The 21,321-nt window shown below is 40.5% G+C and overlaps 1 protein-coding gene across 4 annotated transcripts in view; it reads right to left on the bottom strand.

Moving 5' to 3' along the window:
- The window catches only part of gpc1a (glypican 1a), a 67,008-nt gene that overhangs the window by 6,746 nt on the left and 38,941 nt on the right, over positions 1-21,321 (bottom strand). For 3 of the 4 annotated variants that reach the window (XM_077535501.1, XM_077535500.1, XM_077535499.1), the window contains 5 exons: positions 8,403-8,561; positions 5,412-5,629; positions 4,442-4,615; positions 2,837-3,002; positions 2,624-2,754 (listed from right to left, as the gene is read on the bottom strand). In XM_077535501.1, the coding sequence (XP_077391627.1) occupies positions 2,624-2,754; positions 2,837-3,002; positions 4,442-4,615; positions 5,412-5,629; positions 8,403-8,561 (848 nt within the window). Of the gene's footprint in view, positions 1-2,623; positions 2,755-2,836; positions 3,003-4,441; positions 4,616-5,411; positions 5,630-8,402; positions 8,562-8,754; positions 8,774-21,321 lie in introns of those variants that run through there. The other variant, XM_077535502.1, reaches the window with a different exon arrangement.

Genomic DNA, 21,321 nt, shown 5'->3' with positions numbered 1-21,321 from the left:
CAAATAGATTGGTACAGGTTCATTTTTAAGCACATTTTAGCATTTCAGCAGAGTTGTGGTATAGTCTACAGTAAGACGCTTGGGTCAAATCTATTGTACAATTACAAAGTAGAGTTGTGTTAAATAAATCGTGTATGCATATTATTCCAAAGTAAGAAACAGTATGAAATAGTGAGCGTGCTAAAAGTGATACATATCACTGTAAAACAGTTCAAGCTTGTTTGACTTGCAACTCAAAGTCCAAAAGCTGCCTTGAAAACGCAATTTAGCTCAAATAGAGTACAGTCTTTGTTTCAACTCAAAAAGTAAAGTTCAAAAAGTCAGTACTACTATAATTTTATATTTTATACTCTCAACTATTTTCTAATAGTCCTCTCAAAATTGTTCTCCAAATTGTCCCAGTTGATTTAGCTTTTCAAAACTACCTGTATCAGCTTTTTTTTTTTTTTTTTAAAGTTAAATAAAATTTATGAAATAATTAAAAAGTACTCTTATTAATAGTAAGTGTATGTGTGCCTTTCATACTGGAATGAAATGTGCCTCAATGTAACATGTACTTCACTGTATGAAAGTGATTATGAAAAAAAAGAACGAAGAATAGCAGTATAAAATGCGCCACTAGATGTCACCATCTACATATTTAGAATTTTCATTTGATCATGTTTGAAGTGTTACGTGCGTTCGTCAAGGATTAGGTGGTCATTAGTCATTAGGGGTACAAGTGTGTACAAAAAACCCAAAACAAGAACAAATATTAAGCAAAGGTGTGTCTCCGTTAGAGGAGTTAATTTGTGGAATAACTTGGGAACTGACCTGAAAAGATGTAATTCACTTGTTGAATTTAAAAAATTTTTTAAAAGTAAAGTTCAATATTATTATTTAAATCAGATATGAGTTAAGAGGATTGTAGAAATGATTTATTTATTTACTTATTTACTTTATTTACTTTGATGTATCAATATGAGTGTAATGAAATTTGTATATATGTGTGTTACTATTGTGTATTTTTTATTTTTATTTAATTTTTTTTATACGTTATATGAGTAGGATTATATATTTTCTTTTATTAAAATGGAATTTATTGTAAATAAGTGATGGGATATGAAGAATAAGGGGTAGGACTGGATAAGTTTTCAACTTCTTCCTACTCCCTTGAACATATAAATCGATATTTATTGGATGTTTCTTTTATTTTTTACTTTTAACTTTCTTTATTTGTTTATGTGTTTATATAATTATATATGTATATATGCATATGTTCAATAAACTTCAAATTCAACTTCAACTTCAACTTCAAAACAAATCACGATATTCAATTAATTTAATGTCCTATTGCTACTAATTGATTACTATAATGTATTAATGTTTTGTTGTTACACCCAGGGCCAGACTGGGAACTCATTTTCAGCGCTGGATTTTCAGGGCTCATACCGGTCTACTTTAGTTTGCAGCATTTTAATGAAGATGTATAATCTTTTTGCATATTAGTGTATCAATCTAAAATAACTTCCCATTCCCCCAACATCGATATTTATTTCTTTATTTGATCAAAAATTAAAACAACTGAATGCCTTACTAGATCGCAATCAATGTTTATTTGAACAATAAACAAATAGTTAACTCGAACAGTGCAAAACAAATTAATATGACCACCCGCTATATTCTCTGAAAAGTCAGAAATTAACATGAGCAAAAAAAATTCAAACACTATGACATTTTTCAGTTCAGCAATGCAAGTAATTAACTATAATTTAACATTTACATAAAGGGATATGAATGTATTGTGCCTTAGTTACATTACATACATACTTGCCAACAAGTACACTCGTGGAAAGAAGAAGACTGAGTGGTCAGTAAAATTCACAGTCAAGATGTAACTAGCCGAATGTACAACTCATAATTTGGTGATGTCTATTCATTCCAGACTTCAAGCAGTGACTGCAAATCTAATTTAAGTATTAAAAAAAAACAACAGTTTTCACTGTGTTAAATGTCAAATGTAACTTAAAGTGGAAAATGTATGTTTTAAAGCGCTTCTTTTATTTGAAATCCATTGTGCATAATGAAGGTAAAATGATAAACATGGACACTGTCTAAGTACTTACTCATGGGTCTAACTGTAAATAAACTGTAAATAAACCAAAAGTGACAAAAATAACTTCCAAATGTCAAGTAAACCAAAAGGTTGCCTCATAGCCAAGCGTCAAGTCCAATTCCAAAACGAAGGCAAATCCTTAATCTTAGCTGTGTCTGCCAAACTAAAATAAATGCTTTACTGAAATCATCAGTCACAGTCTCTTCTACTCCACATCTGCCAGAGCAAATTCTGTTTTAAGAAGGAATCCAACAGTCATATCATTTCAAGTGACATTATACCATACTGTAATTAGAAGTTCTCTTAATTAATTTTAAGAATCTGTAATTCCAAAAAACTAAGTAAAGATTAGGACTTGTAATCTGTTGAACATAATTGCTCCATCAAGAATTTAAAACTAGAACTTCACATTGTATGTACATTGTACACATTGTATGTACTTGCAGACATTGTACTGTATTTTTTTTACTACAGTAAGCAGAAAAATGTTTGATTTGTATTAGATCAAGCACAATAAGACAAACTTACTTTGGCTGAAAAGGTGTCAATGTTTTCCTTGAGCAAACGGACAGCCTCAAAGATCTGCGATGGGATGGAGGACAGAACCACATCGAGACTGGGCTCTGTGCTGAAACTAGATGCCACCTGGATCATGGTATCTGATGATTATATTTTAATTCATCAATAGCCCATCCCACTAGTTGTATCCATGTTGTTTCTGTATATATTGATATGCCTTACCTATAAGATTCTGCCACTCCGGGTTCAGATCAGCTTGGTTTGCCAGGCAGCCTTTCATAACATTGGAGCAGTAGTTGACACAGGGTTTGACAGAGGCAAGGCCACGACAGTGCGGGCAGTAAACCAGTTTCATCAAGGCTTTAACACATTCTGGACTCAGAGGAACCTGGGGAGAAATGATATATTTAGTTGTTTGTCAACTTCTATCACAACCTCTATCGGGAACAAGACTTTCTTCTACCCTCCATAAGAACAAGCATAATATATATATATATATATATATATATATATATATATATATATATATATATATATATATATATATATATATATATATATATATATATATATATATATATATATGTATATATGTATATATATATGTATGTATTTGTGTCAGGCGATTAAATTTTTTAATCGTAATTAATCGCATGATTTCAATAATTAACTCACAATTAATCGTAAAATTCTGTTCTAAATGTACAATAAAATGTACAATAAAATATTTTTTTCCCAAGTTTTCATACTCTTGATAATACAAAAAAGTAGGGAAAAAATGTTAAACTAATACAAATATTGCATATTTTAGTCAGTGATAAGTAATTTCATAATAATACAACTGGGTGATAGAATAATTGTTAAAAAGAGCAATGATGACAAGACGTTGAATCGGTAAGACTACCGAATGAACAATTCTGAGCTCTTTAAGAAAAAAAAAAAAAAAAAAAAAAAAAAAAGAAAAAAAAAAAAAAGAATAATTGTTGAATTAAGAAGAATTGTTAGTTAATTCTTCTTAATTCAACAATTATTCTATCACTGGGTTAAAATTAAAAAGAAAACTAGTGTGACATTGATTTTTGTTGGTCCGTTTTCCGCCACTAGATGGCACTATTGCATTTGTAAGACATTGGTGACAGCTCAGTGCATTTTTCTTTTCATATTAAGAGCAATATCTAATCTTTAATATGAAGTAACTTGTGAAATTCTGCACATTTTTTAAATTGTAAAATACAACTTGACCCCAATCGCCACAAATACATGCATTATTATGACATTTATTACTTCTAAATGTTGACATGGATGTGTCTGCTGCGTTGCGACTGGAATTCCCCCAAGTAAGGGGTGGTCATTAATCGCGGGTTAAAAAAATTAGTGGCATTAAAGAAACTTTGAATTAACTCAAAATTAATGCACTAATTTTGACACCCCTAATATATATATATATATATATATATATATATATATATATATATATATATATATATATATATATATATATATATATATATAAATATAGACATAGATATATATATATACACAAATTGACTAATTTGGAGTGTCCAAAATCAAAATTATCACATATTTTGAAACATTTTTTAAAGGTTTTTTTCTTTTCTTTTTTTTCTTTCTGTATGTGTAGACAAGTACAAATCTAGGGTGGTGTGCCTTCAGTGCATGTAGGCTATCGGTACATCCGTACAACAAAATGTTAAACCTTAAAGTCAACAAATAACTGCTTCTATTTGCCCCCCGCCCCCCCCCCAATTTGAAGAGTTTGAAGCGATGTTCCCAAAATACTAGTAATACAAGAACCCACACACTCACCTGCGAGACCTTTCTGACAGCCTCGCCACTGATGATCAGCCCTTGGACAAACGACCTGGCTGTGACAAAAGCCCGTATAACCTTTGCTTTCATATCCCGGGGGACATCGCCGAATGGTCGCAAGGTCTCTTGTTGCTTAGCAACACACTCGAGGTAGTCTTCGGACAGGGTGACCTGCAAGGGTGGTGACAGTGGCGCATACAATAGAAGTTTTGTTTTTTCTTTCAAATGAAATTTGTGTAGCTGGTGAAATGCATTGAACGGTTATGTGATTGTGGCAACACATTCATCTTTTTTCTTTTTTTTTTTGAGATACAATTGTCTTGTATAAAGGGAGAACCTAATAGGAATACGACTAAGCTCTTTTAAAAATGCTATATATGAAATTGCTAAATGCTAGTGTTGTTCCGATAGCGATACTGGTATCGGCAGAGGTGCCGATACTGCATTAAAACAGTGGTATCGGTATCGGTGACTACTCACAAGTAACATGCCGATACCATTAATTCCAAAGCTAATATAGGATTTTGGATGAAGCATCTTGTGTCTTGCTGGTGCACGACTTTCACTGGTATGTGACATGCTCACTGCATGCCAATCTAAGATATCCCATTGGCCCTTGAATGCTCTGAACCAATGGCTGGACAGCTTTTTCATGTTGAGGAAAAAAAACCATAGGTATCGGTATGGGATCGGTATCGGCCGATACTGCAAAGCTGGGTATCGGTATCGGGGGCCAAAAAACGGTATCAGAACAACACTACTAAATGCTATTACATACAAATGTTTACATTTTCATCACGTCAAAACAATTCACTGGCTAAAGATAACATATTTGTTGTACACAATGAATGCCAGCGCTTTTACCACGTTTTTGAAAACAATAATGAAGAAAGAGTAATTCCGCAGTTCTTTTTTTTTTTTGCTTTGTCCAGCCCAAACAACTTCTGAAGATGGCGTCCTTACTCACATCTCTGGGGGTGAAGCTTTTAAAGGTGCGTTCCAGAAGATGCGACCAGAATTCAGTCAAGGTTTCATCCAAGTTAAGAGCAGAGCCGCGGTAGTACCGTTTCAGATCGGAGTACAAATCACCAAAGAGTCTTGTATTTTGGGAGTATAAGGCACCAAGGGGAGATAGCGCCTCCTGGAGGGAGCGCTCAGAGCGACTGTGAAGTTCGGTGAAATAGGCTGGTAGGAAGACAATGAGGAAGAAATACATTAATGGCAGACATGATTCTGAAGAATTTTTTTTTTTTTCATTCAATTTTTCAACAATGTATTTAAATCAGGGGTGTCAAAATTAGTGCATTCATTTTGAGTTAATTTAAAGTTCCCTTAACACCACTATTTTTTTGTTTTTTTTAACATGCGATTAATGACCACCTTTGTTAAACCTGAACTGGGGGAATTCCAGTCGCAAAGCAGCAGACACATCCACGTCAAAATTTAGCAGTAATAATACATCTAATAATAATGCATGTATTTGTGGCGACTGGGGTCAAGTGGTATTTTACAATTTTAAAAATGTGTAGAACTTCACAAGTTACTTCATGCTAAACATTAGATAGCTCTTAATATGAAAAGAAAAATGCACTGAGCTCTCACCGTCTTGTACTTGCAATTATGCTATCTAGTGGCAGAAAAATGACCTCAACACAAATCAATGTCACATTCTTTTTTTTTTTTTTTTACAGTACAGTACATATTTTTAATTTGACCTCAATTTTATGAATTATTTTGAAATTACTTTATTAATGACTAAAAATGCAGCTATATTTCTATTAGTTGAATATTTTTTTCCACTTTTATGTTAACAAGGATATGAAAAGTTAGGGGGGAAATATTTTATTGTACATTTTATTGTACATTTAGAACAGATATAAAATTTGTGATGAATTGAGAGTTAACTATTGAAGTCTTGCGATTAATTACGATTTAAAATTTTAATCGCCTGACACCCCTAATTTAAATTCATTAAAATATGTTGTACCATTTTCAAAGGCTTTAACTTAGATATATAAACTATAAACTGTCAGATATACAGCACTCCATCCTTCTACATTCTATATCCTGTTCTGGGTCGCAGGGAGCAACAACCTCACCCAGCTGACTCTGGGAGAAAGACGGACCACACCCTGTGGTCCAGGTTGTATTCCATTTGTGTAGTTCCAGCACCCTTTTGGTGGTTATTTTATTAGTGAGGTTTAATTTCAATTAGTCATGTTTTGGCCACCTATGTTTAAGACTCACGCTAATGGCCAGACGAAGGAGAACGTAACACATTTGGGTGCCTTCATAAATTGACTCGATCACGTGCAATGGCTCATGTTTATTTATTTTTAGTTCTATTTTTGTTCTACAGAAATCTGCAAAGATTGCGAGGGAACGCAATCTTTGCGAGAGAACGCAAAGTTGTTTTGCGAGGGAACGCAAAGTTGTTTTTTTCGCCTACCATGTCATCTTATGTGCGCCGTAAACACATCCAGGTCATCTTCCATATGACCAAAAGCGACGAGGATGGAACGTTTGTAAACATGAAACAAAGCAGTGGGAAAACTTTCCCAAAGCGACTAGGATGGAGCATGTATTTTCCCACTGCTTTGTTTACACGTCGCTTTTGGTCACATGGAAGATGACCCGGAAGTGTTTATGGCGCACCTAAGGTGACATGGTAGGCGAAAAAAACAACTTTGCCTTCCCTCGCAAAACAACTTTGCGTTCTCTCGAGGGAGGGAGGGGACGCAATCTTTGCGAAGGAACGCAAAGTTTTTTTCTGCGAGGGAATACCAAGTTTGTTTGTTTTTCTACCATGTTACCTTAGGGGCTCCGTAGAAATCAGTCATACCAGCAAATAGTTTTCATATCCGTAAAAAAAAAAAAAAAAAAAAAAAAAAAAAAAAAAAAAAAAAAAAAAAAAAAAACCTGCTTCAGCCGAACACAGCATAGACCATGATACTTTGCTGGGCCAATAGGAGCACATGATAATAAATTACCGTATGTAAACACAACATTGTGCTTTTCCCCCTCAAATATGAGTTATATGTTGTTGTTTTTTTTTTTTACAATATCATGAGATTTGATACAATATTGTGAGCTTTTTTTTTTTTTTTTTTTTTAAATCTCCATTCTCCAACCTCCTCACAATATCGTGAGAATTATCACATTGTGAGGTTCATATTGTGATAATTATTGTGACATTTGAATAATGTTCATCGCTAATCAATCGTATGCCACATATAGAGACCGACAACCATTGAGATTCGCATGCACACTTTCACTGAGTAGGAACTGAACCCAAACTGCCTGCATCAAAGGCAGGCAAATGTATCGTTACTACACCATCAGTGACTTGTATCTGCAACAAATTTGTAAAATAGAAAATAGATTTGGAGACGTCTCGCCACGGTCACTGCGTTTCCCTTGTGAACCAAGAAGGCTGTGAAGGACGGAAACAGTCGGATGGTTACAAACGCAACCCACATCGCTGTGACCCTCAGTTTGATACAGACTGATTCTCACTGTCAGAATGACACATTTGTCACCTGCAGCATTTATCCAGCTTCCAACGATCATTTCTTTTTTTCTCTTTCTTTCATTTTCCTCCCTTCATTCCTTTATGTCTAAGATCTGCAGCATTGCCTCCTCAGTGGGTCAACTGCTCATTAGCTGAACCAGCTCCTGCCCCAGGGGACACCTCCTGTTTGTGTGTGTGTGCGTGTGCGTGTGTGTCCTTCTGGATCAGGGGATCGGCTTATCATGTTTCATTGTGTCTGCCTGATTCTGCCCTCATTATAACACCCAGTCAGGGGTCCCCTTGACGGACTTGACATACACATCCCCCCCTCACATTACGATTGAAGTTGCAGTTGGGAGCAGAGCACATCCAGAGCTTGTAGCTAACATAAACTCACCGAGAACATCCAGTAATGAGTTCATTCTGAAATCCACACACACAACCTACTGTCAAAGCTTCTATAGAGGGTGTTGAAAGCAGCCTGCAGTGACCTGCCGGCCTCCCTGATAAGTGCCTCGGTCTCTCGTGCACTTAGACCCTCCAGATTTTCCTCCATGATGTTCGTACAACAGGTTGGGCCCTGGGGACAGGTCCTCAGATGTTCACCTGGTGAGGTAGAGAAAATAATAATTACAAAAAATAAGTTACAATTGATAAACCAAATCATCCTAAACAAGCTTAGGATCGCTTGCCACATATTGCCTCCATTTTCCAACTCATCATCTTAGCATCCAACCACAAAATGACACATTCTGTACTTAACTGTGTGCATTTACTCAACTGTAGAATTGTAACTCACGTGTGCGTAACTGCCTCACATTAAGAAGCTCCCATCTATCTTTATTCCGCTTAGCTACGCTTTGCGGTTACAGGTGCGACTAATTGTTTCCTGCTTGTTCAGTCGCTTACGAAACACCTGAACATGGTGTGGTAAGAAAAAATTGCAAATGCTTTGTCAAACTGAACAAGATGCATTTGCTACACAGTTGTAATACCTTGTTGTGCATAGTGATTTGTTTGTTTCCCCCTCAGAAGGAACAAACGTCCAACTTTATACAGGCCACTGCGTTTGAAAATAATGAAAAGAAATACAAAATCATTGTTTAAATGAAAATCTTTTGGGTTATGTGGGAAAGAGGATTTGAAAATGTTTTTGTTTTCATCTTGGTTGAATTTACTAACATTTCTACGTCACAGTCAAGTGACTCTTTAAAACTCATTCACTGCCTTAGACAAGTATACTTGTCAATTGTATTTTTTAGAGCGGTGCTAAATGGGGGCGAATCTGAGCATGCTCCACTGTAAATATCAAACTTGGATACAACTTTACTGATGCCCAACCACCGGTAGATGACATCATTGCCCCATTTTATAGGAAATAAACACAGTTTCAGAGTCCATGGGAGAAATGGCTGTATTTTGGCAAACCTACATTTTTCTGCTGTCAATTATAAAAGAACGGGACGGGACAAAAAGTAGGGAGTCTATTCTGTTATTTGGTAGATTCGGTTTATATATAATTATTGAATGTAATATCACGTGAGTATTGGAAATGTAAAAATTTTCTATAATGACTGGCAGTGAATGAGTTAAGAATCAGGACACATGCTTCTTTTGGGATTCTGTGTTTTTCCTTTTTCATAGGTTTCTATATTTTCCTTTCACTCTGGAGGATTCTGAGACTAAGGGCCCAATGCAAATCTAGCGCATAGTGTAGTCTAACTTTGTGCATGGGTGGAGTTTTCTTTCTTTTGCTATTTTTCTTGAATAGCACAAGTAGAATAGGGCGTTATGTGCAATTGAACGATAGATCATCGCGGACTCCTGGCCATTTGAAGCAGCTCCCTTCATTCCCATCAAAATCAGAGCAGTGGAAGCACATGGGATTGGTGTGTGCAAAGTGTTTTTATACATTCATACAGGTAAACTGCAAGGCAGTGGTGTAGTGGTCTCTGAAGAAATGGGTATACGCTCAATTTTCACAATTTTTTTTTTTTCAAAATAGTCGAGAAAAAAATGTACTCGTTTAGAAACAGTGAAATGTAAGAATTAAAAATTGGTCATTTGTACTTGCTTACAATAATAAAATCATCTTGACTTTTTAAGACCAGTTTGGTAACACAAGCAGCCTGAAACAATATAAAATGTATTTATCATGAGGCAAACACAAAGTATATGTTATACAAACAAATTACAATACATAGTGAGCAATGAACAAAAATAGTGAAAACCAGTCGTTACACTTCACTATTGTTTGGTACTGAATCTTAAACTATGTGTCTCCATTCTTGTTTTAACTTATTTAACAATGAAGTACCAGCTTAGCAACTATAAAGCTTAACGTAAGCATTTAGTGTGGAATTGGCAGCGTCCACCCCGGGGATCGAACACAAGTCTTGTGGACGAGGACAAATGAGTTCACCTGAGCTAAAATTCTGGGTCGCCATTGCGGCTCGGGGGATCATGTGAAGGATTGTTTTCCTTGACATGACCCGCCCTACTCTGCCTCCGATTGACTCATCAGTCTTCATGCCAAATGTTAGCCAATATTAGCCAATATAATGGGCTATTGGTGAGGGTCGTACCAGCCAATTAGAGGCAGAGCAGGATAGGCCATGCCTGAACCATGTGCATCGGGGAATTTAGAAGTGGGTATACTCAATGCTGACTGAAAAAGAAGGGATACTTCGTATACCCGTGTATACTCTGGACTACACCACTTCTGCAAGGTCTCCCCGTGCATCCCCGATTGTGTGTGCATCCATGTGTGTGATGGTATTGGCTGGTTGATATGGTCCAGACTAGAGTAGGTTAGCTGTGTTTTTTCCTGTCCAAATATACCAATACCAGTACTACATTTATTATTATTACAATGTCTTATGGTCAACATAACTTTCGTTCCAATGAACTCATTTGGTGCCGACAATGAAGCAGCAGAAGAAAAAGGAAACTATATGGCTTACGACTCCCCAATGAACGTTCCCCAAGTGTATTAAAAATGAAATACCACACAAAATAAGAAGTCATGTTGATCATTTAGTATAAACAGCCGTTTTAGTTGTTAAAACTGATTAGCCAAAAGCTTATCTAAAAAATAATAAAATACAAAAGATGCTTTAGCACTCAAAAATGTTTGTTTGACTTTTCAAGGAATATTGGCTTGCTTGTCAGGATAAGAATACATGCACATATAACATCAATTCTGCCAGACAGTCAAGAAAGCTGTCTAGACCGTCAGCCTCTTCAAAAGGTGCAAGCCTGAGGGAAGATGTGTGTTCATGTGTGTAAGTGAACCTACGTCTGGGGAAGGTTAAGGGTGAGAAAAACGCCCAAAGCTTCGTGCATCATCAGGCGGGTCTGTCCCACAGATCTTGGGTCGCAATGTGCGTATCTCTTTGGATATGTAAGTGAGTGGGAGGGGGTTTGGGGCAGAGAGGGTGGAAATTGCCCAACGGGAGAAGTGGAGCAAAAGAAGAGATGCCTCCATGAATCATTCATGGAATCTTGGCACTGGCTGCAGAGAATCAGTCGGAATGTGAGTTATTACACAGGGAAGAGCATTCTTTTTTTTTTTTTAGTTGGTTTGGTTGTTTTAGCCCCATTTTCGAGAGGATGGATGGGGTAGTGGAGTACCCCTTGACATTGGCTGCTCAGTCCCTGTACGAGCGATGTCAAGAGTTTGATTTTCATAGGTGGCAGTACGTCAGATTAGTTTCCAGTGGCGGCTGGATTCCCCCAAAGATGCCCTTTGTCATTGATTCTGGTTATAACCTTTCCGGACAAAATTTGGAGGCAAAGCCAAGGCGTTGAGAGGGTCCAGTCTGGTGAGCTCAGTATTATGTCTCTGCTTTTTGCAATCTTCTGGTTCTGCTGGCTTCATCAAACCACAGTCTTCAACTCTCACTGGAGTGGTTTGCAACCAAGTATGAATAGGCTAGGATGAAAATCAGCACCTCCAAATATGAGACCATGTTGCTCAGTCGGAAAATGGTGGTGTGTCCTCTTGGGGTCTGGAAAAAGTCCTGCCGCAAGTGGAAGCATTAAGTATCTTGGGGTCTTGTTCATGAGTCAGGGCAGGATGGAGCAGGAGATTGACAGGCAGATCATTGCTGGGTCTGCAGTGATGCAGATTCTGCATCAGTCTGACATGGTGAAGAAGGAGCTTGAGTAGTGAATGGTCAATCTACGTTCCTACACTACGGTCACAAGATGTGGGTTGAGATCAAAAGAACAAGAGCCGAAATGCAGGGAGATTTAGGGAAAGAAGCTTGATCATGCAAAACCGGATCAGTAACCACTGGAAGATGGATGGATGGATGGATGGATGGATGGATGGATGGATGGATGGATGGATGGATGGATGGATGGATGGATGGATTCAGATTTTTGTTCTAGATCCAAAAGGACATGACATGTAATGTGCAATAACAAAAAAAAAAAAAAAAGAAAAGAAAAAGAAAAGAAAAGAAAATTGCAGGTGCATACATTGCAATTACATCTATTTCCCAATTTATATGGAATGAACTAGTTCATGTCTAATGTGTATTTTAATGACTTTTTGATGATTTGCTGCTGACGTTTGTAGCATTAGATGGAAGTCAATTCCAAGCCAAGGAAGCACGATAATGAACAGTTGTCATCAGGAAGTTTTTTTTTTTGTGGTTTGGGCACTGTCAAGTAACCCATACTCACTTGACGGGTGTTATGTCCATGGCAAAGTACTGAACATTCTATCTGTTCCCCCCAAATATGTGGTGTCCCATTCCATATTACATTACATTTTGCATAAACATCACTAGACAATAGTTTGACTTATTTTCCACTGTTAACCACAATAATTGTTTGTACATACAGTCTCTGCTTTCATCCATCAATTACTACTCAACATTCACTTTGGTCAGTCTGCCAATTAGGTTTTGGCAGAGGATAGAGAAAAGACTCTCCTGGATTTGAAAATGCCACCATCAGTGTTACATTTGTCCCAGAAAACACAGGGTGTTTATGCATTTTGGGTTTGTTTGCTAATAGAAGGAGTAAGTGCAATGTCACAAAGCTTGAAGTTAGTCAGAAAGATAGCACTATGCACAGAAGTGACACAAGAAAAAAAATCTGCGAACATATGCAAGTGCTTCAACGGTAGCTGGTAAGACCGGAAAAAATCATATAGTTGTTTCAGTCAGGGAGTCTTTGAGATGACATGATTGAGGCATGTGTTTTGTAATGGTATAGCTCTGGGTTGTTGTCGTTGCACAATAAATGATTATATAAATGTTAGAAATACTGTTCATTTTTTATGTATAAAATAAGCCAAAACTCATCTCTTAAGTGCTAGTAGAATGTGTGAACAGAAGAGATAACATTTAGCTGGGAAAATATTTCTCTGTCTGAGTTCATTGCTCATATTGTTTTTGCCCTCAAGTGTCGGCATGTATTCAGTTAGGTTCACAACTTAAAGGGCACAAATACATCCAGGGTCCGTTTACATAATATTGTGTGTCTTGCCTTGCTTGGACGAAAAGATAGCAGCCATTTGTAACGGTTACAAATATAAGGAAAGTGATAAGTGTGGAAATAAAACTATTGGGATCTTTGTCATTCATTGATCCTGCAGTGTCATTGGACAGCTTTTCCATCAAAGCCCACCAGATATAAGACTACAATAAATATCATATTTGAAAATATCATGGGTGAAACATAAAAAGCTGTGGATGCTAGTCAGAATTGTCAAATGGCTCCAACGTTTTCTGTTTTGTTTTTTTGCAGGTGGATTTGTAAAAGCTTTATGGAACAATTAACGTTTAAAAGGCAAGTGTAGTAAACTGCAGTGCTCTAAATCCATCCATCCATCCATCCATTTTCTTGGCCGCTTATTCCTCACAAGGGTCGCGGGGGGTGCTGGCGCCTATCTCAGCTGGCTCTGGGCAGTAGGCGGGGAACACCCTGAACTGGTTGCCAGCCAATCGCAGAGTGCTCTAAATGACCCTCACATAATCCCTACTATTGTTCCAATTTTAATTTGTGCTTGCAGATGTTGCCTACTGTATTTTTAAATGCATAGGCTATAAAGTTCTCTTAAAAGCATGCAGCACATAATGCAATCATAATTAAAATGAGCCTGAGCGCTCTATTTTTGGACTCAAGTCCCCAATTTTGTCATTGTGTGCGAACTGCTCAGAAGCTCCAAATAATAAACATCAGGCTCCAATCACGTTATCTAACCTTGGTAAAGCACAACACAATTTAAAGGTTATTTTTGTGAGCTTGGTTTATTAATAACATCTTACAATGTGAATGAATTGATGAGCTCAATGGTGCACCGACTGGTAGAATGTACAAACATCAATTTTATTTGTAATATAAAGTGAAATAATAAGCAAAATGTGGATCATAGTCTTCCTGGAGCTTTGTGATGCAGTTAACAATTTATTTTGAAAGCATTTGTTGCTTTTATAAGGCCAATGTCTACCAAATTAAACTTGAAGCTTTGGAGACCACATGAAAACTGCAATGTTTACCATTTCATTTTCCTTTCCCATCAGAGTTTTCACCTTTTCCAGATACATTTCAGCAACTTGCAGATACCTGACCCCATCTTGAAAAGTAAACCAAGCTTAACACAGTTGTCAAGCAAGCAAAGGGGGGAAAAAACCCATAGCAAAAGACCATCTTACAGAAAGCCATTCTACAAAGGACTGAATTTGACACCCTGGGGAACAGGATTCACTGGGTGAAAAATGTTACTGTCAGAAACGTCAGACATAGGCGCTGTTTGACGACAGCTGCTCTCGAAACAAAGTCATGATGGTAGGCTCAACTGCATTTTAGATGGACATTTCGGACCTGATACCGATTCACATTCACATTGCACATTCAAAAACTGGTGCGAGCTTTATTGCTCGCACAATGTGGAAGCTGATCTGCTAAGCAGGCACACATGATAAGATTGTGTTAATTGTGAAAACTACAGATATTTGTGATTTTAGTAAATCAGGCTTTTGGAGAGGCAATATTTCTTCTCAAAATACTACACAAAAACATACTCTCACTGATCATTTGCATCATCTTCAAAGAACCAGCAAATAATTTATGTTGGAATGTGGATTCAGGAGCTGATTTTGGACGGCAATATTCTACTCTACAATTGTCTGAGTTACAAAAATGACATGTTCACCACCCACAACTCCCCAAGCATAAGTAAATTCAGAGAACAATGTTGCATTGTACATCTGACTAATAAAGTATATATACTATACGAATGCTCATTTCTTATTATTCCACTTCTGGCTAAAGCAGACCTCAACTCAATCCCTCACTAAAGCAATAAAAATGTGTTTACCGGCCCTCCATTGTGCAGGAAATAATGCTGCAAAGAGGCTATGAGGGATCGCAGTTGGCATTAGCGCAAATCATTAAAAAAAACAAAACAAAAAAAATTCTAGAATGGTTGTAAAAGTTACCGAATACAGCAACAATATATTTAAGTTTGCACTGTTGACACGCATGCACATCGCAGTGCATACTTGACATTTTAGTTTAACTTCCTGAAGGCTGCAATGACTGCAAATCGGCCCGTGGGCCCTACTTTTCTGTTCATCCATCCGGCGGGTGGGTTGGAGGGAAATATTGTCATGAATCGAGTCATGCAGGAGTAATGTTTGGGTCTTGTCTCATGTCTGGGGTCACGCCTGGGTTAGGTTTGAGTTCATGACCTTGCGCCAGAGTTCACGACCCGTTATGTGTCTGTTTTGGTATTGATGTAACAGTATCCAGTTTCAAATAGTTTTAGGCTATATGATGTCTGGACTATGTGATGTCTAGTATGATCTGTAATACTATGTGATGTAAATGATATCAAGAATCTGTAATCGCGTTACGGGGTCAACAGCCAATCAGAGAATTCCATGTCAGTACTGGTACTCACATGTCTAGCCACAACCAATGAGATTGATTGACTGTCTATATAAGGATCTGAGAATTGTGTGTTTTGCCAGATTATTGCTCACTGTTTCGCTGTGCTTCTCCGCAGCCCAAGGGGGCTTGGCGTCTCGTGATTCTCTATGCATTTTCGTTTTTTGTTTAGTCAAGTTATGTGAATAAATTGTCAAAACCTTATTTGTGTCTGTGTTTTAGGATGCAACCCCTCTCAGCTCACAACAAATATGAGCGCCAAACAACAACCTCTGGTTCTCATTTGGGAACAATATTTTTATGTGTACCCCGGTATATAATCTCATTCTACCAAATGGGCCTGCCAATGTTGTAAACTGTTCAAACTGATGCTAAAAGTTCTATCTGTAGAGAGCACCCCCCGTGAGTCATTACCTTATCGTGGTGGGGGGGTTTGCGTGTCCCAATGATCCTAGGAGCTATGTTGTCTGGAGCTTTATGCCCCTGGCAGGGTCACCCATGGCAAACAGGTCCTAGGTGAGGGGCCGGACAAAACATGGCTCAATGACCTCTCATGATGATGACAAATATTGGATCACCGTTTCCCTTGCCCGGACGTGGGTCACCGGGGCCCCCCTCTGGAGCCAGGCCTGGAGGCGGGGCTTGAAGACGAGCGTCTGGTGGGGCCCGGCCGGGCATAGCCCGAAAAGGCATCGTGGGTCCCCCTTCCTATGGGCTCACCACCTGTAGGAGGGGCCAAAGAGGTCGGATGCATTGCGAACTGGGTGGTGGCCAAAGGCGGGAGCTTTGGCGGTCCGATCCCCGGCTACAGAAGCTAGCTCTTGGGACATGGAATGTCACCTCTCTGGCAGGGAAGGAGCCCGAGCTGGTGTGTGAAGAGAAATTCCGACTAGATCTCAATTTATTGGAAGTTTGAGGTTTCTGGGGTTGGCATAAGACTCTGGTTTTGTAACCACGCAGGAGGGGTTTTGTTGGTGCTGGATTTCACTTTGATGGATTGGATGTACTGGCTTCTATGGATCTCACTCTGCCTTATCGATCCTTCCCTCCTTCCTCTCTTTAGTTTTTCCTCTGGGCTCTTGAGATCTCGCTAAATTTGCTGGAATTTAGAGGCTTCCGGGGTTGGCGTAAGACTTTGATTTTGTAATCATGGGGAAGGCAGGAAGTGTTTGGTCGGTGCTGGATTTCACTTTGATTTACCTTTCTTTTCTCTTTATTTCTTTTTTTTTCTGACCTTTTCTCTGGTCTCCTGACCATTTAAACCTCACGACTCTGGCAAGATTCTGAAGTACCTGGTTAAGGCGAAGGGTAATGGGATATTTATAAGGTTTTAGGTGAATGAATGAGTATAAATTTATACGTATTTGCACGCACGCACGCACACGCACGCACGCGCACGCACGCAAACGCACGCAAACGCACACACGCAAACGCACGCACGCACGCAAACGCACGCACGCAAACGCACGCACACATACACAAAAAAAAAAAAGAGCAATGATGACAAGACGTTGAATCGGTAAGACTACCGAATGAACAATTCTGAGCTCTTTAAAAAAAAAAAAAAGAAAAAAAAAGAAAGAAAAAAAAAAGAAAAGAAATTCCGACTAGATATAGTCGGACTCTCCTCAATGCATGGCTTGGGCTCTGGTACCAATCCTCTCGAGAGGGGTTGGACTCTCTTCCACTCTGGAGTTGCACACGGTGAGAGGCGCAGAGCAGGTGTGGGCATACTTATTGCCCCCCGGCTAGGCGCCTGTACATTGGGGTTCACCCCGGTTGACGAGAGGGTAGCCTCCCTCCGCCTTCGGGTGGGGGGACGGGTCCTGACTGTTGTTTGTGCATATGCACCAAACAGCAGTTCAGAGTACCCACCCATTTTGGAGTCCTTGGAGGGTGTGCTGGAGAGCGCTCCCCCTGGGGACTCCCTCGTCCTGCTGGGGGACTTCAACGCTCATGTGGGCAATGACAGTGAGACATGGAAGGGCGTGATTGGGAGGAACGGCCCCTCTGATCGGAACCCGAGCGGTGTTCTGTTATTGGACTTCTGTGCTCGCCACGGATTGTACATAACGAACACCATGTTCAAGCATAAGGGTGTCCATATGTGCACTTGGCACCAGGACACCCTAGGCCGCAGTTCGATGATCGACTTTGTAGTCGTGTCATCGGATTTGCGGCTGCATGTTTTGGACGCTCGGGTGAAGAGAGGGGCGGAGCTGTCAACTGATCACTACCTGGTGGTGTGTTGGCTCCGATGGTGGGGGAAGATGCCGGTCCGACCTGGCAGACCCAAACTTATTGTGAGGGTTTGCTGGGAACGTCTGGCGGAATCCCCTGTCAAAAAGAGTTTCAATGCCCACCTCCGGCAGAGCTTCTCCCTTGTCTCGGGGGAGGCGGGGGACATTGAGTCCGAATGGGCCATGTTCCGCGCCTCCATTGTTGAGGCGGCCGATTGGAGCTGTGGCCGTAAGGTGGTCGGTGCCTGTCGCGGCGGCAATCCTCGAACCCGCTGGTGGACACCAGCGGTAAGGGATGCCGTCAAGCTGAAGAAGGAGTCCTATCGGGCCTTTTTGGCCTGTGGGACTCCGGAGGCAGCTGACAAGTACCGGCTGGCCAAGCGGAACGCGGCTTCGGTGATTGCTGAGGCAAAAACTCAGGAGGAGTTCGGTGAGGCCATGGAAAACGACTTCCACACGGCTTCGAGGAAATTCTGGTCCACCATCCGGCGTCTCAGGAGAGGAAAGCAGTGCACCATTAACACTGTGTATAGTGGCGATGGGGTGCTGCTGACCTCGACTCGGGACGTCGTGAATCGTGGGGAGAATACTTCGAAGACCTCCTCAATTCCACCGACATGTCTTCGTTTGAGGAAGCAGAGTCTGGGGTCTCTGAGGTGGGCTCTCCTATCTCTGGGGTCGAAGTCACTGAGGTGGTTGGAAAGCTCCTCGGTGGCAGGGCCCCGGGGGTGGATGAGATCCACCCGGAGTTCCTAAAGACTCTGGATGTTGTGGGGCTGTCATGGTTGACACGCCTCTACAACATCACGTGGACATCGGGGACAGTGCCTCTGGATTGGCAGACTGGGGTGCTGGTCCCCCTTTTTAAGAAGGGGGACCGGAGGGTGTGTTCCAACTACAGAGGGATCACACTCCTCAGCCTCCCTGGTAAGGTCTATTCAGGGGTGCTGGAGAGGAGGGTCCGTCGGGAAGTCGAATCTCGGATTCAGGAGGAGCAGTGTGGTTTTCGTCCTGGCCGTGGAACAGTGGACCAGCTCTACACCCTCAGCAGGATCATTGAGGGTGCGTGGGAGTTCGCTCAACCAGTCCACATGTGTTTTGTGGATTTGGAGAAGGCGTTCAACCGTGTCCCTCGGGGAGTCCTGTGGGGGGTGTTTCGGGAGTACGGGGTACTGGGCCCCCTGATACGGGCTGTTTGGTCCCTGTACGACCGTTGTCAGAGTTTGGTCCGCATTGCCGGCAGTAAGTCGGATTCGTTTCCAGTGAGGGTTGGACTCCGCCAAGGTTGCCCTTTGTCACCGATTCTGTTCAGAACTTTTATGGACAGAATTTCTAGGCGCAGCCGAGGCGCTGAGGGGGTCCGGTTTGGTGGCCTCAGCATTGCATCTCTGCTCTTTGCAAATGATGTGGTGCTGTTGGCTTCATCCAGCCGTGATCTCCAGCTCTCACTGGAGCGGTTCGCAGCCGAGTGTGAAGCGGTCGGGATGAAGATCAGCACCTCCAAATCCGAGACCATGGTCCTCAGTCGGAAAAGGGTGGCGTGTCCTCTCCAAGTCGGGGATGAGATCCTGCCCCAAGTGGAGGAGTTCAAGTATCTTGGGGTCTTGTTCACGAGTGAGGGTAGGATGGAGCGAGAGATTGACAGGCGGATCGGTGCAGCGTCTGCAGTGATGCGGACTCTGTATCGGTCCGTCGTGGTGAAGAAAGAGCTGAGCCAAAAGGCGAAGCTCTCGATTTACCGGTCGATCTACGTTCCGACCCTCACCTATGGTCACGAGCTGTGAGTCGTGACCGAAAGAACAAGATCCCGGATACAAGCGGCCGAAATTAGTTTCCTACGCAGGGTGTCCGGGCTCTCCCTTAGAGATAGGGTGAGAAGCTCAGTCATCCGGGGGGGACTCAGAGTAGAGCCGCTGCTCCTCCGCATTGAGAGGAGCCAGCTGAGGTGGCTCAGGCATCTGGTTCGGATGCCTCCTGGACGCCTCCCTGGGGAGGTGTTCCGGGCATGTCCCACCGGCGGGAGGCCCCGGGGACGACCCAGGACACGCTGGAGAGACTATGTCTCTCGGCTGGCCTGGGAACGCCTTGGAATCCCGCCGGTGGAGCTGGTTGAAGTGGCTGGGGAGAGGGAAGTCTGGGTTTCCCTCCTAAAGCTGCTGCCCCCGCGACCCGACCTCGGATAAGCGGAAGAAGATGGATGGATGGATGGATGTAGAGAGGCCTATTTTTATGGCAGTTGTCTATAGCAACCGTCATTAATTATCTTTTCCGCTGAAGCCTTTGTAACGAGTCACTGTCTTTAATTCGTGTATTTGTCCAAATTGAGGCACACAGTGGAACAAAAAACAGCTTTACAATTAATCCAAAAGCTCGCTTCCCTTTGTAGCCTCAATTAGGTGGATCAAGGCCACCAGACACGCAATTTAGAAGATCAGGTCAGGTCACTGCAATTCATGACTCAAACTCGCATCACATAGGAAAATGTATATGGGAGCTTTAATCTTCCGAAACACACCAAAAGGCTCAGCGATATTAAATACTTTGAGGTTGTAAGCTGAGTAGAATTTACATGTATGAGAGTCTGTAGATCACTCTAGCTGAGTGTCTCAGTAATTTAGCATTTGTTAGTGTATGGTGTAAAATGACTACGGTTACAGTTTTCGATGTGATAAATATTATTCAATTCATGAAGATTTTGTAAATTAGCGATGTTTTGTATAGCAGATTAGTTTGATTTTAATTGTATGCACAAAATAAGTTTCCAATATGACAGACTATTGAGGCATCAAGCAGGTTCAATGTAATGTGAAATCCATCATTTCATGCCACATAAAATGTTCAGTCAACACAAACTGACTCTCATCCTAAATCATAACCTAAAGTTATCCAAAAAAATGAACAAGTGTTTGAAAAACCTCCTAAATCTCCGGTCTGCATTGTCTAAGCGACCTTATGCAAATGTAAAATGTTGTAAAGATTTAATGAGGGCAACACTTTCACCCTGGAAAAGACTACTAGCATACTGACACATACTCTAATTCTCATTATGCCGTAAAGTGTCCTGCATCCTCCTGCAAAGAGGATTTGATGAAATTTGATATGATTCAAAATGTTAAAGCTTGTCAGAGCTTACAGTGATAAAAGCATGTCAGGAAGTGACCTTTGCACTGTTAGCACTTTCTCATTGTAACACAAAAATAAGAGTTTTAACACTTTAT

The sequence above is a fragment of the Festucalex cinctus genome, chromosome 10 (assembly GCF_051991245.1).
Source record: "Festucalex cinctus isolate MCC-2025b chromosome 10, RoL_Fcin_1.0, whole genome shotgun sequence".
NCBI classification, from domain to species: domain Eukaryota; kingdom Metazoa; phylum Chordata; class Actinopteri; order Syngnathiformes; family Syngnathidae; genus Festucalex; species Festucalex cinctus.
This window is presented reverse-complemented; position numbering and strand designations above follow the sequence as displayed.